General features: G+C 35.7%; 1 protein-coding gene across 5 annotated transcripts in view; it reads right to left on the bottom strand.

Annotated features, from left to right (window-relative positions):
• PRKACB (protein kinase cAMP-activated catalytic subunit beta) overlaps positions 1-18,149 on the bottom strand; it is a 68,289-nt gene that overhangs the window by 29,646 nt on the left and 20,494 nt on the right. The window contains exons 1-2 of one of the 5 annotated variants that reach the window (XM_071750580.1): positions 6,477-6,725; positions 4,815-4,906 (exon numbers count right to left, since the gene is read on the bottom strand). The exons of 1 other annotated variant lie outside the window; for it this stretch is intronic. In XM_071750580.1, coding sequence (XP_071606681.1) covers positions 4,815-4,906; positions 6,477-6,517 — 133 coding nt within the window. In that variant the 5' untranslated portion in view covers positions 6,518-6,725. Of the gene's footprint in view, positions 1-1,238; positions 1,648-4,814; positions 5,106-6,223; positions 6,246-6,476; positions 6,726-18,149 lie in introns of those variants that run through there. 3 more of the 5 variants (XM_071750585.1, XM_071750579.1, XM_071750584.1) reach the window with 3 other exon arrangements.

Genomic DNA, 18,149 nt, shown 5'->3' with positions numbered 1-18,149 from the left:
TGGGCCACCTCTGGCACGGGCAGCCCACCTCTAGGTTTGAAAAGCCATGACACTGTAACACAAATCTCCATAATGTGTGTACAAAGTTCTGAGACCCTGCTGTGCAACCGTACCAGTTCTGACAATTTGTGTATTTTGTTTTGTACACCAGGGACATGACAGCCACACTTTTCATTCCAGAGAAGATGACCTCAACACGTTGCTGGAAGTATATATATAAACTGATATTAGATAAGGCGGTGGGATGACTTCTCCCACTCTTTATTTCATGCCATGTACAAAGTGAAACCTTAGTAAAAATGTTAAATTTGTGGGATAAAGCAAAAAAATTTTTTTTAAAAAAACCACATTGACACAAACCCCACATCCACGAGTATATCTTTTCCTTTTCAAGCAATCTCTAATAGTCTCAAGTAATTTTCCAAAGCTCCAGACTATCTGCTTGAAACAAAAAAGCATAATTTCCAAAACTAAGATATTTGGGCTTTTTGCAAGCAATTACCAAAGGATATCAATTTCTAAGAGAATAAATGAACAGAACAGAATTTATATATTTAGATACAGCTTTCAATAATATTCTAAGTATTTCATAATTCCATTACATTCGAGGTAGTAGTCACGGTGGTTTGAAAGCAAATACCTGGCTGTTAAGTTTACCAGATCTGTTACAGTATCTTATTTCAAACAAGACTCCTCTCCCCTGTTTCCATGAACGACCTCAACTATTCTGCTATCCCATCATTTAGAAGAAAAAGAAAGACAGCGGAATAAGCTGGTTCAGATTGAAAACAACAAAAGCCAGTTTAGAATTTTTAGGTGATAACTATAGTAACATCAGAAGTCTTCTCTGATTTGTATCAATTCACAAAATAATTTAGTATGAGTGGCACAGAGAATCAAGTGAAACAACACGTAGTGCATTCAACTATAAAAATTTCCAAATCAGATTCTGTGCCTTAGTAATGATTTGTAGCAGTTCTTCCGAACAGAGAGATTTAAAATAAAATTGCATAAAATAAAACACTAAATACCAGGTATGCAAAGCAAAATACATAGTAAAACCCACAACCCCTTAAGAATAGTAATTTTTAAGAGAAACCCACAGTGAGTCAATTACAAAAACAAAGAGATCAGTAGTCGATGCAGCTATGTAGACAAGAAGCGAAATGTGGGAGAATTTTCCTGACTGTGAAGATGGAACAAAAAAACCAGTGTCAAAGGTAATCAAAAAGACTTACCATTCATGCTGACAAGCTAGTTTTCAGAAACATATTGCTCCTAATACTAATCCAACAGTCGATGAAGTATGTTAATCTCTATCAAATCAGTGATTCAATCTCTAAAAACACTTACACACTATCACCGGAACGAGAGAGCACACTGTATCCAGAGAGCTGTTCCTCCTTACGAGCTCCTTTGTGATGCAAAGAACTATGAAGCTCAAGATACCAGGAGTAAACCAAAATCAATATTCAGGACACGGGTATTTGGTTTTGCTCATTAACTACTTCTGTTCTGACCAATGCTACCTATTCATGTCTAAAGCAACTCAAAATGGCAGGGGGAGAAAACATGCAAACACCAGGAGGTTTTAAGATGTTCTCAATTATATCAAGCACTGGTTGTTTCCATGGCAACCTTAGACCAGAATTATCTGTTGACTCGCACCCAACTAGTAGTTATTCTAAAGCTTTAATCAATTCACACAATGTACTCTGTACATTATTTCATTTTTTTACATGGATTTTTCTCTACACACACACATAATAATTATTCAGCCAAGTCTCAAAGTCATTCCACTGTATTTGAAAGTGTACTGCTATTAATTTGAATCAGAGATTGAATAATATTCCTTTGACTATTCATCACCCATCCATTTGCATTTTAGAGGCTATGAAGATGACAGAAAGATACACTAGTGGCAACTCCCCTGAATATTTCACTTATCCAAGTTGTTAAATGTCTTCTCTTATTATGCACGATTTTGGAAAATACTCGTATCAGCTCAAGAATAAAAGATTCACAGAAATCTTACTGTCTCTACACTCAAAACCAAGCAGCCTCTTTTTCCTTTCCTTCCCCATTTCAATCTTTCAAAGAGCAACACACACAAAGAGCAAAACAAAAATCAAAATGTAGATTCCATATAGTTGCAGATGGTCACAGTCAAGACCTCTAAAACTAAGAATGAAACACATTGTCTGCTGACTACCATCCCATCCCTTCCATCCTTTGGCTGTGCAGCACAACTGACCTGGTTACCAGTTCAGGCTGTACAATCACACACATGCTCTGTCAGCTTTTTAAGAGATTCCAAGGCCCACAGTGCCCTGAGCCACCTCTGCCCTACTGGATTCTGAGGAATTTACAAAACACATTGATTTGTTTCATGCATTAACCAAGAATCCAAGGCACATTAGAAACTGTGTGTTTTATCTATTAAAATAGCAAAGCCAATATGGTAAGTTTCAAAATCGACCACTAAAAAATGCCTAAGGCCATAGACCCCATAGCAAACTACTGAAACCCACTGCACTGAATGACTGACAAGACAAAAACTCCACCCTACAAGCAGCAGCTCCTTCCCCTAAACCCATAGCTTCAGCAGTAACTGCTTGTAAAAGGCCATAAAAAGAAACAGACTTGTTACACTATTGTATTACAACAGAAGGTATAAATGTATTAATTTTCTTTTCAAATGGATTGTACCTGAAAAAACAAAAATTCTGAGATACCATATTCCAAACTTCTTTTCAGGAATTAAAGAGTGTTTTTCCCTTGAACTTCAAGAGTAGTTCATGCTCTCTGCTATGTAGCCTCACCTAAAATCTTACACCAACATTTTGTAAGTTGCAGTGATACTAGTTGAGAATATTTAAATATCTTTACAAGGCAAGCACCAGTATGTTTTTAAACTAGTGCTTATTCATTAAACTCACTTTTAAATTAGTGTCTGACCTGAATTCAGTGACTCTATGCAATGCTATGACACTGAACCCTAAGGTAAAGAAACAAGAAAACTTTTATTTTCATTTCTTACAAAGAATTTTCACAGATTATGTATTTTTCTAAAGATACTATTTGGGAGCCAGTAGTAGACTGAAATAGCCCCTCCACTGTCCCTCCTCATCTTCTCTATCACTCCTTCAGCTATAGTGCTAGTGAAATGAGAATTCTGAAACGTAGACTGAGTCTCTGTGTACCTGTAGTATTTTTACTTACTATTTTTTAAAAACGATCTGCAAATTTAGAGTAAAGGTTCAGGATACAGATTCAGGATTTTACTTTGAAACCAAAGGTACATAATCAACCACCATTCAGCTACCAGCTCAGTAGCTTTGCCTCAGAAAAACTGCACGCAACCACCCTGCTTCATTATGGCTTAAAATAGCATTTGAGGAACAGCCATTTTCACCATGTTTATCATCGAGAGACACGACAGTCCATTTCCTCATCAATCCTGTCATATGAGGAAGCCTGCCTTAAATAGAGAGGAAAAAATAGTAGACTTGTACACAAACAGGTCACAATTTGTAAGTGTCAGTAGGTCAATACCACTTTTTAATTCGTGCTATATAAACAAAAATGCTTTAGCGTTATTTTTGCAAATAGCTATTTACATTAAAAAAGAGACCTCCAGAAACACAAGGAAGTTTCTATTTTAACCAAGCTGAAAACATTTTTGAGAAGCGGAAGCTCAGAATTTATGCATTTTCATCATTTATCTTCCTCAGAAAACTAGTCAATCCTTCCCCATCTTATCTGGGAGACCTAGATTTAATCTATTTTAGGTCAATGCATTAGCACCTTTTTGCTTCCACGTTTACTGCTTATCCTCTGAGAACAGATTCACTTCCTACTCATAATATTTTAAATTGCAAGCAGGGCGATAAACACTGATTTTCTTCATGGTAACAGTGTGATGCTAAGCATTTCCAACAAGGCCTATTTTCAACTGAAATAATCGTGCTATCTCAAATTCATCAATGAATCTGAAATGTGGAACAAAATTATCATTAATTACCATATTGTAAGTTTTTAAAATGAGTATTTCACCACAGAGACAATAATTGCTTTATGAAATAATGTATGGCTTAAAGAAAAAAAAAAAAAAAGAAAGAAATCAAATGTCAATTTACTTCAGTTGTGATACTTTCTGAAATCTAAATCTTTTACTGGCCAAAATGCATTAATGAAGTTTTATTCCTACAAGTATTCACACAAGTAACACTGTAAACTGTTTATTAATTAGGACATTAAAGCTAACGATAGCATTCTCACACTAAAGTAATACATAGTTGTATACTTTTTATTGCTGTATAATGTTCTGGTGTACATATCCCTTTAAATAAAATGATGAATGATAAGAAGTTGCATAATCAGAAGTTTAATCTGTGCAGCAATGTCTGCCCGTTCCAAAGTTTAAACATCACAATCTTTAATGAGTTTTCTATTTCTGCTGAACTGGCTGATTTAATTAGATTTCTATAAAAATAAAGGAAGTAATTTAGAAGAAGAATTGGGGAGGGGGTTTGCCAAAATAAGTCGGCTGTGCTTTAAAACAAAAGAAGGAACGAGGGATAAATTTTCCAGCCAGTCAACGGTCCATGAACCGGCCCCTCGCCTCCCCCTGCCTGATCCAATGTGCTCTTCTTCAAACCAATACCTTTCGGTAATAAACTGCAAAATTGCCCCTGGAAAGCACCACAGATCAGTGTTCAAATTTGATTACAAAAACACAAGTTCTTCACTTACTCAGTAAACCAAAGAGCAAATATCTAATGAAACAAAGAAAAAAAAAAAACCCTACTTACTTGATTTGTCCCATAGGACAGCAAGCTCAGAGCATTGCTGGCTCTCATTTTCCAGAGCCGCTCTCTGTTCATGGGCACCACTCTTTGATTGCCTATGGAAAAGACGATTAGCAAAGCCCTCCAGCCTCTGCAGGGCTGTGGCTGCCCCTGTGCTCTGGTGACAAGGTACCTCCTTCTGAGCCGCCATCTATAAATAAATACACGCTGGCGACTTCTACAACAGGAGAGAAAATACCCAAAGGGAGCTGGACAGCCCAGTGCTGCTAAGAGCTAAGCATGTGTCAAGCTTCCTGTCTGCAGTGCTCAGTAACCACTGCTCTCTTCTACTTCCTGTTAAGGAAAGCTCTATAATGTACTGGTTTCTACTGCTAAAAATCTCTTTTCATGTCAATTGAAGTCTAGTGGTTTGGGTTTTCTGCCCGTTTTTTTTTTCTTTTTTAAATATACAAGAAATGCTCTAGCATGTACTTTCACAGCTTTTTAGAATTAAAATTTAAATTATACATTTTATGTTAAAATACTATGAATTGCTTGGAAGTAGAGATCAGAAGACAGATCTTCATCTTTTTTTTTTTTAATTTACCACAACCGTGCATGAAAAAAGAAAAGCGACTGTTCTGCAATTCTTCCCATGTAATTAAGATGGAGTACAACCAACATCATAGCAAACATAACTAGCTGTAATTTAATCAGTAATCTCATTATTTCAATTCAAGAACTTCCTAAGATAAGAGATTACTTGCAAAAACTACTGAATCAACTATTATTTTATTATTGGGGGAAGTCTTATTTTCCTCCTTTGAGAAAAATCAGACTAAAAAGGTTGAATTCTAGTGTACATGCAAACATGCATTATACTTATCCAAAGTGGGCTCTGCTTACTCCAAGAATTAATTAAATGCATGTAACATTTTGAGGAATAATCTTCCAGAACAGCCAGAGGTGGCAGATCTTTATCTAGCAGCATGCTCACTCTTTCAGCCCCAAAAGAAGCTGGAAGGAGACTCACAAAGTCATGATCACCAGCTCCCAACAGTGCTTATGTAAAAGCTTTGCAATGCAGGTCTCCTGAAATTCTGTAAGAAAGTTTCTTCCTTCATAAGAAGTTTTAGTATTTTCAGCTGTAGTGTAAGCCTAGAAAGCATCTTTATTAAAAATACAAAAAATAGAGAATAAATTGAAACCAGTATTTAACATTGAATTATATTAATTTGAAAGTTATTTGATTTTGTGTGCTTACAACAGGTAATACTAAATAATAATCTTTTTGAAAATGGAAACATACATTAGGCAGGTTTCCTAATATATCCTCCACACATGTAAGCTGTGGCTTCTTCCAAATTTAGGCTATTCTTAAGAAAGACTAAAATAACTTTTCCACAGTCTGTCTCCTGTCTTACAGCTCATACCTCTCATTTTTCAGCACCATACTTCTCTCTGAATGGTTTCAAATGTCAGTAGATACCCATCATTGGACATCAGGTAACTGTTTTATAACAGCTCTGTGCTTCAGGAAAACAAAACAAACCCACAACCAACCAACATCAACACAACAAAAAACCCTGGGGAAACAAACAAACAAAAAACCCACAACAAAAAGCAAACCATGATGACAAACTACCTATGATAATAAGAAAACAATAAAAATGTTGAGGGACAGACCTTACAGAACTGGCTACATTGCTTCTGCCAGGCACTTCCATACTTCTTGTAATCAGCCACAGTCAACACACTTTAAATTTCTAGACTCTAGACAAAGCACAGAAATGTCCCTTGCTTTCAAGCTACAGATACATCCCAGGAACATAATTTCTTCCTCCAGCACCTGTTCAGAATTTGAAAGCAGCAGTCAAAACACATTTCAAACACTGGTAAATCTGGATGATTTGGGTGATGTGTCCCATGGCAGGGAGGCTGGAGGAGATGATGTCTAAGGTTCCTACCAACCTAAGCCATTCCATGATTCTATGATTCTATGATTCTATGATCACCTGTTGTCCTTTTTGTTACCAGGCTGCTCCTCCTGGATGCCACTACAGGTCCCTTTCCACCTTAGGACATCCAGTCTTTCACTTGCTTTGGCACAAGACCAGTGCTGACTTCCATGTCATCCCATCAGTTCAAGCTTCTGCTGCCAGAAAAAAGAGCTGGCAAAGACCATGGGGATCAGTTTGCCTTCTCAGGGGTCATAAACAGGCAGAAGGGCCTATGTATGTCCTGCACCATGTGTAGCCAAACTCATGATCCAGTAATGCTATGCCACCTTTCCTACAGCAGCACAAGAAACACACAAGAGGAAGATGCTTATTATTTCCCTGCCCAAACCAGGACACTGATGAACTTCATGGGGCAGGAAAAGCCCCCCTGGAACTATACAGTTGTGCTCTCCTCTAGCTCACTACAAGTCTCTGGGCATAAATAGACTCCTTACAAGAATCTAATATTTTCTCTGAACTTGGCTTTTTTTTCCACAGTAAACCTGGTATGATGGTGGGTTCATCTCTCCCACAGTTCTGAGTCTTTACACTACCCAGGGTCTTATCTTTCACATAAATATTCAACTAATCTCTTTGGTAACCATAAAAGAGGCTAATTTACAAAATTCATCTAAGTTAGAGTCTAACAACCCTCGAGTTAACTGAGAGATGCAGCAACCCTGCCCACCAAAATTCAGAGCTCTGAATGCAACCAAGTGACTAATCTGGACACCTGAACTAGATGCCAAAAATAGGAAGGAGAAATATCCATCCTCTGGGATCACAGATGTGAACTGTGAACAGGTTATCAAAAAGGGATTGCTAGAAGATACACTAAGAATAAACTAGGATTTGCCAGAATTTTACAAATTAGTGCTAGCAAACTCTGCCACAGAAGTTCCCCATGTGCAAAAATATATAGAAAGTACTGCCCATGTTTATATTAGATAATAATACACTTTCCTAATCCTGAAATTTTTTTGAATTGAATGGCATTGCCTAACTATAATACAAAATATCAATACATACTTTCAGTAAATCTCACATCCCATGCAGACTTCAATGTCTTTAAATGAAGTCCATGATTTTTAAAAGTGGACTCTCGTATTTTGTTTTAGCTGATCTTTCATCTTATTGACATATTAATCTTCCAAATCAATGCAACATTAATTTTTCCACACCAATTATTTTATATGTTATATATGAAATACTCAATCCACGAGATCCAAATGATTTTACAACCCAAAAGGTCATTAATCAGCAACGAATGATGCCTTATCAAATGAAAAATTCTGTGGCTCTGTTTTAGGATTTCCACCTCTTAGCCAGCACTGCTTCTCCTTAAAAGAGTTTATAAACCTTTAAATACAATTAAATGCTTATAGAGACGTGTAAATGGATTGGAGGTCATTTTACTTGTTCTCTGAACTGGATGAAGAACCTGAGTCAGTTCACACATAAGGTTGTGCAGTGCTTGTGGCTAAGCTCACATACTCTCCCAAAAGAGCAAAAGCTGGCCAGACCCATGAGCATCCAGATACTAAAAAAAGGCTTGTGTTTTATTAGTTAATTTATTTCTAAGAAGCAATTCTACCCTACTCGTCAGGACTTAAAAATTAAGGGTTGAGAGAGAATACTCTCCTTGAAGAGCCCAGATGGATAACAGCATGATTTGTACAGTCCTGCTTTATTTGAATACAGAAAAATACACACATTATAATTATAAAATATTTAAGATGTTTCCCAAGCAAAGTTACCATGAAATTCCTGAATTTTAAAGTAGTGCAAATTAGAAAAACATTCTGAAATATAGCACATATTTATATATGTATATCTCTGAAATGTACTTACTTTACTCCTAGACTTTATTAAGTCTCATACACGGAGCTGAAATTCCCTCACACTAAGTCAAAACTGTGTGTGTCTTCTCTAGTATTTAATTAAAGGTTAACCATGAACATCTTGCAATCAAAACATATAGGAGTTTTTAGGCCAATTAACTGTCCTAAAAACTGTATTCCTTGACAGGACACTGAAAAATGGATCCATGATGCAAAATAATTTTCAGATCACCTACAGATAAGTAAAACTTGGATTTTAATTCCAAACCTTGTATTTTCCTGGTTACCATAAAAGCTGAGGCTCAATCTGCCTGTTTATACGTCTTCTACTTTTCTAAAGGCTAAACAAAAAGCTACTTTTCTCTCCTCTTTTAAATAATTAAAATTATTTTTAAAATAAAAATTATAAAAAGTGTAAAAAATTGATAGCTTGATAAAGCACATATTTTCCTTTACGCATCAATAATTTCAACAACGAAAGTCTAGCATTAGTATTTATTATTTATTTAAAAAGGAGTGAGCAATTATTTGATAGTAAGTGCTTTTGAACATTCCTCCAATCTTAAGAGCTTAAGGATCTTGCTGAATTTAGCAGGTCTCTTATTGACCAATAAAATATTTCTAAATTAAAAGATACAGCAAACACATTTAAGAAAATAATTTTTAATTAGGAAATACAGTAACTTATATGCATGTAATAACTCTAAAATTTATTAATAATATATCCTAAAGAACCTAGAATGTTCTCTGCTATAAGCCTCAGGAAATGTATGGTATTTTTCTAGTTGTCATACAAAGCTTGAGAGTAAAGGATGTAAAACTAAATATACAGATATCCATTTCATAACTAAAAAACATTTTCATCAGAAATTATGCAATTAAACACAATCCATCTTGAGCCTTGTCAGGCATGCATATTTTGGAAAGAATTATGGGTAGAGAAACAGAAAAAGGCTTCTTGAAAAAGGCTTCTTTATTTTCACTCTATGTCCAGCACTGTGCCACTAGCTGGTATTTCTTTTTAAACACATGGAAGGAAGAGCACTATTTGCTAATATCTTGCAGGTTAATGGCTTTCCATTTGGAAACAAAGGTTTTTCAAAATGTATACAAAGAAACACAACCAATACCTTCACCATTTAATGAAACACAAGAAAGTAAACCCATGCAGTCCTAGTGTGCCTTTATGTGTACAATTCTTTCTAAAATGGTTAACCCTTAGTAGAGAGCCCCTTTGAGAGCAGTACTAAGGCTGAGACTGCAGCACTTCTATAAATAGGACTTCCAAGAGGAAGTTGTTGCTATGGAAATGCTGCTCATAGTTCTATTTTCACTCAGCAGACCTCTACTGGCATCTACTGTACACAAGCTTAATTGCAGCACACATCTAATACTTCATCTCTCATCAGGAAGTATAAATTAAGGCTTGCAATGTCCAACAGCATAATTCTGTATAATCATGGATGAGGAATAAAGGTATAAAAAAAGAAAATTAAGAATTTATTAAAAAAAATGTCAAATTAAGCATCTGATTTTTAGTAGGAAAGCTACAAGCTTGCTTCACATCAGTTTTCTTGTGGAAATTTGACAAATTCAGTATCAAAGATGATGTGACTTTCCATGTACACATGCCAAATCAGTAGATCAAGTTTGCTCATTTCTATTAGCACTTTATCTGGTTATTTTGAAGTCAAAATAGCTTGTATTCAAAGTCCCAAATCTAGTGTTGAGAAGAGAAGCATTCAATTACAAGCTTCATTACAAGCACAAAAGTGTCCAACTTGCCAGAAAAAGTGTTTCCTCTCCTTTCTAACACAGCTCCTTCCTCCATCTCCTTTCTTACAGCTTCCTTCGAGATGATGTGCTCCCTGGTGCTTAGGGTCTGGACTGGCATATTGCAAGACTGATGCTTTCAGAATCAGAAGATTGTGCAATAGCTTCATAATAAAACAAAGTTTTGCAAAGGTCCATCTTTGAAATAGCTGCTTTCCCATAAATACAAGAAACCTTCCAAGAGTACTTGCAGAAATCTGCTTGGTCTATGCCCTTCCAGATCCTAAGTTACTCAAAAATCCCTCCATAGTTACAAACCATGTAAGACAGTTTGACATATAATTAGAAGATTTGTACAAGCTGTGACTTTTCAACTAAAAAGAAAGGACCCTAAGTATGTTATAGTTGCATAATATGGTTGTCTGCCAGGACTAAGATAGTCTGGCTTTTGGACAAAAAAGATCTTTTAAATCAGCTACATACATGGACTTATTTAAATTAAATTCCAAGGTTAAATTTTGAAGAAATTGACCTCAGTAACTCAGTCTCTCTAAAAAACCAACAGTGGACAAAGGTTTTTGTCCACTAAATTTACACAAAATACAGTGGATTAATAATGAGCATTAATCAGTTATCCAACAAAATCAGTAAGATGAAGTTCTTGAATTATATGAAATACACTGAAAATTTAAAGAAATTTTGCTCAATATCGGAGACTAGGTTGAAGGAGAAGCTACCTACTTGAATTCTGGCTGATATCCCATCAGAATAATGATGCTGAGGATCTGTATCACAGAAACAGAAAAGACTCCTGCAGGTGAGCAGCTGCTGTAGAGGGGATCTTGGCTACAGAAAGCTTTAGGCTGATGTGCTCTCCTTTCTGTAGAATCTGCAGGTTAGGTCTGTCCTTCCTCAGATCAGCTACTTTGTTTTAATAAAGAACTGCCCCATAAGAAGCACGTTCATGTTTGAAAACCACTAGTCAGGACAAATCAGCATTATATATCCTGAGACCATAGTGCCTCACACAACAAATGAGAATTAAATTTGAGAGATCTGGGGTGAAGCTGAGAGCTAATTCTTGATATGCGATAAAAGGAGGAAGTGAGAGAAGGGACAGTAGTAAAATGCTCACCAAAACTAAGGTTTTGTAGATGAAATTTTTTAACTATAGTAGTAGTAGTAGCACTCAACTATCAGATTCCATATTGTACAGTAAAAGACAATGTACTGACAAATATTAGGGTAACTAGAATAAATTTAGTACTTCTTCCAGGAAGCCTGTTTGCATTTTAAAATCACCAGCACATTCCCTAGGGTAAAACCAAACAAACAAAGCATGAAAACAAAAGCAACTGACTCTACCTTTGAGCTAAATATTTTAAATTAATACTTTTGTTTTCCTCCAAAATCAGAATGTTCCCCAATTATATGACGCTCAGATTCAACTGGGAAAATATCCAAATAAGAAAGAAAGCAACCCCAAAGTTATTCCATCAGAAGGGACAGTGCTTCTTCATACAACCAAGGAGTACAGAGTGCAAATCAGAATATAGTTGTGGCTTTCAAAAAGTATGGTCTGAAATACAAAATATTCCATCAGGTGGTGGGGAGATGGTCACACCTCCACCTGATATTAGGAACAGATCTTGTATTCCTGCACCTTACTGCTAGACTACAAACTGCCCTGAGTGTCCTGGTCCCTCCACTCCTACCAGCCTGATCAGGTTCAAATATTCCACAAAACAGGGGAAAGGCTGAATTAGCAGAGACCTAGCACCATCCCTCAGAGCCACCAGTGGAAAATTGGCATTAAATCCCTGAAAAGTAGAAGGGGTGCTGCTGACCCCAAGACAAGAGGCTACAGAACGTGTAAGAGGATATTCCAAAGGTTGTTCAATGCTCCTAATATGCAATTGTGCTAAGTAAGCAGTATCCCAGTTACAGGAACTTGCATGGATACAGAGGCATCAGAAGTACAGCTCAGGCAACAGGACTTCTCTATACACTGAAGTCAATGACACTGGGTTTACAGAATTTCTGAGCCTCCACTAAAATGGAACAACAAATGCCACCTGAGGACTTCAGACCAAACAAAGTGTGAGGTATGAAAACTGTGACACCAAACAGGAAGTTTGAAAAGTACTCAGTCATTCACTGGTAATGTGTTGACAACCACAACAAAGTATCTCAGATTTATTTAGAGGGGAAATGATTAACACAGGAACTTTCTAATTACTGGCTATTTTTCTTAGTGAGGTAGCAGCAACGTGCCCAGATCATATTTTTTCCTGATCTGTGATGGGTTTTCCTTTAAAATTTATAATTTCTACCTGGTTTATTCTATGCCAGGTGGTTTATTTATTAGCAGTCTGGATATTTTCTTAAAATAGTATTTACACTTGACTTTGACAGAAATAATTTACCAAGCTACAAAAGTAGTATTTAAAATGAAACAGTTCCCTTTTGCTATTGATAAAATGTGTTTTGCAGCTACCAGTAAGCAAACAGGCACTTTTCATCTCAGTCCACAGTATTCTTTTTACATTCCGAAATGTTACTTTAGAATGAAGGCCAGAACAACTAAAGCTCAAAAGGGTGCTTTGAAACTGAGAAAACTCCATGGCTAAGATACAATGTCCAGTAGGCAGAATGGTCAGAAGATCCATCTTTCACTCTTACTAAGAATGAAATATGTGACTACAAATATATTTAATTTATTCTACTATTTGTTTCAAGAACAGGAAAGCAGAACTTTCTTGGATTAAGCATTAGGAGATCAAATGCATAGCCCTTTCCTTTTCTTTTCGTAATGTAAACTTGCCAAGATGCTGTTGCACTTGATACTTAATACAAAAAAATCTTAATAATAATAAATAAGAATTCTAAAAATTGCTATATACATTTCTTTATTCACAACACAGAACTCTGAGAAAATCTATAGAAGCAAGTATGGATAAAATACATCATTACTTGTAATCCTCGGAACAAATTCAAACAATTCACATGGAGTGCCAGCTCAGCATGCAGTATAAATGACAAGGATAAAACACCTTAATACTGTATCCTCAAGCAGCCACGTTCTTGAGATTGCATTTTCATTCTCAAAGCAAAATATAAAATTTTTTTTTTAATAAGATCAAAAGAAACCGGTGGTGTCCTTCATCAACTTACAGGGAATAAGCTACAAGCTGTGCTAAACATATAAATTTTGCTTACTTTCAGTGCCAAATCAGTACCTGATAGTATGCAACATCTTCGTCCCAAGAAGTTTGACAATTCTACATTTTGTTTAAAAATAAAAGATTTTCCTTCTAAGAAAGCAGGTACTGATTATGCTGGCCAGCTCTATTATAGCTCACTCCACTGCACAAAGAACAAGCTTTTCCACCCTTCAAGAACATTCAAATTGATTTTAAAATATTTGTTTTCTTAAACATGATATAAACCTTTAATTGACAAGTAAACCAACAGCAAATATTCCTGAAGTTTTTTATTAGATACAAGAACATCCATTATTTGTAACTTTATCTTTAATGTACCTTTAAAGAGAAATAAGTGCAAACAATAATTAAAAATGCATCCTGAAAAATCACTGTATTTTGTTCTGTGAAATTCCACAAAGAGCAGCTTCTCACAGGAGGCCACCTCAAAGTATTGACACTCAACAAGAATATTGCAGGTCTCTTCCATACCGCTGTTATTGAAAGAACTCCCCAAACTTGTACTCAAGCAAAATTCAGAGACTTTTCCTTTTGCCTACAGAGCTAAGGAACACTTTGACAGTTGATTAAATTTTTGCAGCATAGATCCAGTGCATTTGATACTGAACAATACTGGCTGTCAAAGTTCACTCTTAATCTTTCAATTGGTTTCTATTTCTGATATTTACAGAAATTAAATGGTCATGTAAGTCACCTCAACATATACACACCTTTAACTCTGTTCTGACCTTAGTCTCAAAAGCCAAGAGAACTTGAGAACTGTGACAAATGATAAATGTCCAAATATTTTCATCCTTACACGGAAAATCTCTGCTAAAAAGGCTGGAGTTGCATAAATGTGCACGTCTGAAATAACTGAGAGCTTCACTGCACACCTCCACTGCAGATTGTACACAGGGAAAACAAGAGAATTTGCCTACACCAGCCATTTCCATTGGGGCAATTACAGCTAATAACTGGAAATCTGATCCTTAATCTTGCAGTGAAATGGCATTCTGTTAATGGTTACTACTAATAGTTTTAAATATTCCTATTCTGAATAGGTAAAGCCTGCAGTATGACAGCATTGTGTGGGCCCTTCTCATTTCTGGGATGCAAAACTCCCTCCAATTTGGCAGATACTTTCTCTATTTTTTTATCTTAATTTACTTGAAGCACTTTGGAAAATATGCCTAAAATTCTGTAACTTGCCAGAGACTTTTTCTTCCTCCTTGAAGAAGAAACACGTTTGACTTAGAGCTGCTCTCAGATGCTCATAACTTTTCATAACAACTTCAATACAGAGTTTTTATTTCTGGGAGTCACATGGCATGTGGGATGATTCTGGTTTTCTTCCAATTCTTCTCAAGTTAAACTCTACCCCAGAAAACTGCCAAAATGCAGTACCAGTTTAAACACATTGGGCAAATTTTAAAACTTATTTCCACTATAAGATCCACCTTCATCCACTCTTGGGGTGGTGACAGAAGGAAACACATGGCATCCCGTTACAGTAAATTACCAAAATAATGATTTTAGTAATTTCAATTACTGAGCACCTTCCTCATCTTTCTTATATGAAATACCTTTATACTTAAATAACACAGAAATTAAACCTTAAATTAATATTTAATTGAACTGAGAAGGACTGTTTATTTATTTATTATTAGGTAACCTAGTTTGATATTTTCATTCCTTTGCCTCTATGAAGACAACACTTTCAGCAGAAAGTATCAACTGATTTATCAGCCAAATCAGGCAAACAAATATATTATTGTAATTTTTGAAAACACTGCTTTTACCTAATTTTTCTAAGAAGTTGTGAAAGGTTAACAATGCTAAAAATGCTGTCTAATGCAACTCAGCACAGTTCCTGGAAGGTCTGTTGGACACTCAAGATGCCAAATAGGGACAAGTTCTGAAGATTAATGGCTCTTGGGACTCCCCACTGAACGCAGTTATAGTGCAACTCAGTTTAAAATCCACACTTGAATTACTTTTTTCAGGTATGCCTTAAATCTCTGCAACCCCTGTTGTATCCACCAAAGTACAATACTACTTACAAAGTAGTGAAATACTACACAAAGTTCTTACAGAACTTCTCAGAGGTCAGAATGAATAGATAAATCCTGAAACACACATCAGAAAGTGAAAACCCTACTTTAGTCTTCAGTGACCCAATCCTGAACCTAGAAAGGTGCTAAGGGTGCTGCAGGGCTAAAATGCACATATGGAACACTGCATAGAAAGAGCAAATAGGAGACATGCAGGTGGCAATCATTAAGGAAATTATTTCAATTAACTCAAATCATGCTGCTCTTTACTTACTTAAAAGCAACACTAAAAAATCCATAACTCATTCAGATTTTGCTAACAGTTTATAACCTGCTCACATCTTGTTCTTTCAGGAGATTCACTTGTAACATTTACTGGATTAACAGTCTGTACAACTTTGTACCCTCCTTATTATCTTCAGATACATGTTCAGTAAGACCTCTATCCATAGACTAATTAAAAGCCAATTAAATAGAGTAGCCCACAATCCATTAATGATGACTGTTTTAGTAACTCTTAAATCACATCCACTAGCAATTGGACTACTCTGTGTGCAGCACCAGTCCCTATGGAGAACAGGATTCTAAACCCAGTAAAAATATACCATATGGATGTCAAGCTCTGAAGGTATCTTATCTCCTTATTTTGTGTAGGATAACCCAACTCATAAACTCTAGTAAGAGAGCATCATACTCTATTCTTGTAACTTAAAAGCTACAGCACTAGTTCAGGTTCATGAGCAGTCATTATTAAAAGCACCTCATTCATGTTCATTTCCACCTTCTACCAAGACTGTAGCATTTAAAATTGTACATAGTTCATCAGTCTGTTATTTCACAGAATTAACAAAGCAGACTTGACAAATTGCTGAAAAGCAAATACAGGATACCTGCTTCATTTCCACCTTCTCTTATGTTTGCTTCCCATGCATACCCTTGGATGTCCTGAGTCCTTCCTAACAGTGTACCCAGCTGACACAGAAATCTATGAATCTAAGCTAAAATCAGTTTTCTCTTACTCCTTAATTACAACAGATAGAAAATCAAAGCTCTATATTAGGTGGAAAAACTTGCAGCCTAATAGCCATTCATGTGAAAACACAAAGTTTTTCTTCCTTCCTTCTTCTAATGAATGATTACAAAAAATAAAGATATAATTAAAAAAAAACAACAAAAAAGAAGCTGATTTCCTGAGTATTTTGTCCTACTTAAAGCAGTCTGCTCAAAGACTCTAGGTAAGAGAACCATACTTTCAGTAGAATATTAAACAAAACCATAACAATCCTGATAGCTAAATGCTGGCAGTCACCTAGAATAGATCTGAAAATAGTAGGGTAACAAACTCAGCCTGAACCTTTAAATCTTCTCCTTATCTACAAACACAAATTCTTCTCAATATGATAAAATACAGCCCAGGTTTTTTGGTGAATATTTTAATTCTGAACACCGTATATGAGCATCATTGTGTAGCTATATATGTTTTGCAGTTTTTCCAAGAACCAGAATCTTTCTCCCACTCCATCTCACTTGGACAGATTTTATCATTTGTTTCACTCCCTTAAAGGACCAAATTTACACCCAGAGATACAAGCACAGAGAGACCCAACTGGGACACTACATTTGCAAGAGAGGAGGCCACATACAGATGTACAGTTCACAGTGGGGCCAAGCTCAGATGTTCTCTCTGTCTTCCTTTAAAGCATCCTTTGACACCCTTGGTTTTGCAGACCAATAACTCTTTGATATAATTTTGTCCCACATATTACAGATTCAAGTATTTCTCAGTTCAGCTTGATTGCTCAATATGCCAAAATTTCTAATTATACATTCCATCTGCTTTAATTAATTTGCAAGTGTTGTCTAAAACATTGGTAGCCTCAATTTTACTATAAAGCTAAGGTTTAAATATGGAAGCAATTTAAAATAAAATTGATGGGGTTTTTTTGTTTCTATTAAAAATAAGACTTCAGTGTTTTATATGCTTAAATTGGCATCCTGAAGTTCAAATGTTGTTAATTTTTTTTGCATTAGTCAGACTTCTGACAGTGAATAATTTAAATTGGCAGACACATTACAGCTTAAGTGAATAAAAAGTATACAGACATAAAAGTATATTTAATAAGATCTGATTTCTATGTCAAAGAAACCCCCAAAATTTACAGCAGCAACCTTAAAATTAATAATTGCTGCAACAGGCTGAAATACAAAAGATAAAGGAAATTACGCTTTCTTTTTTGCTTACAAATAATTTGTCAGCTGTTGATATACAGCCTCAAATTAAAATATTTTCTATTAAAATATTTCTCTGCCATTAAGTGTCCACCTTGGGGACTATGATACAAATACAGGGAACATACAATATTATTTTGACAATGTCAAAAATAAAAATTTCACAACTGAACTGGGAGGGGGGGAAGCAAGCAAATAAAAGGCAGAGCTAACAAGCAAGGAGCTGACTGAGTCCTGATGCAAGACTCCATTAGGGAGC

Source organism: Heliangelus exortis, chromosome 8 (assembly GCF_036169615.1).
Source record: "Heliangelus exortis chromosome 8, bHelExo1.hap1, whole genome shotgun sequence".
Taxonomy (NCBI): domain Eukaryota; kingdom Metazoa; phylum Chordata; class Aves; order Apodiformes; family Trochilidae; genus Heliangelus; species Heliangelus exortis.
The sequence above is the reverse complement of the archived record's forward strand: the minus strand, read 5'-3'. Positions and strand labels throughout refer to the sequence as shown.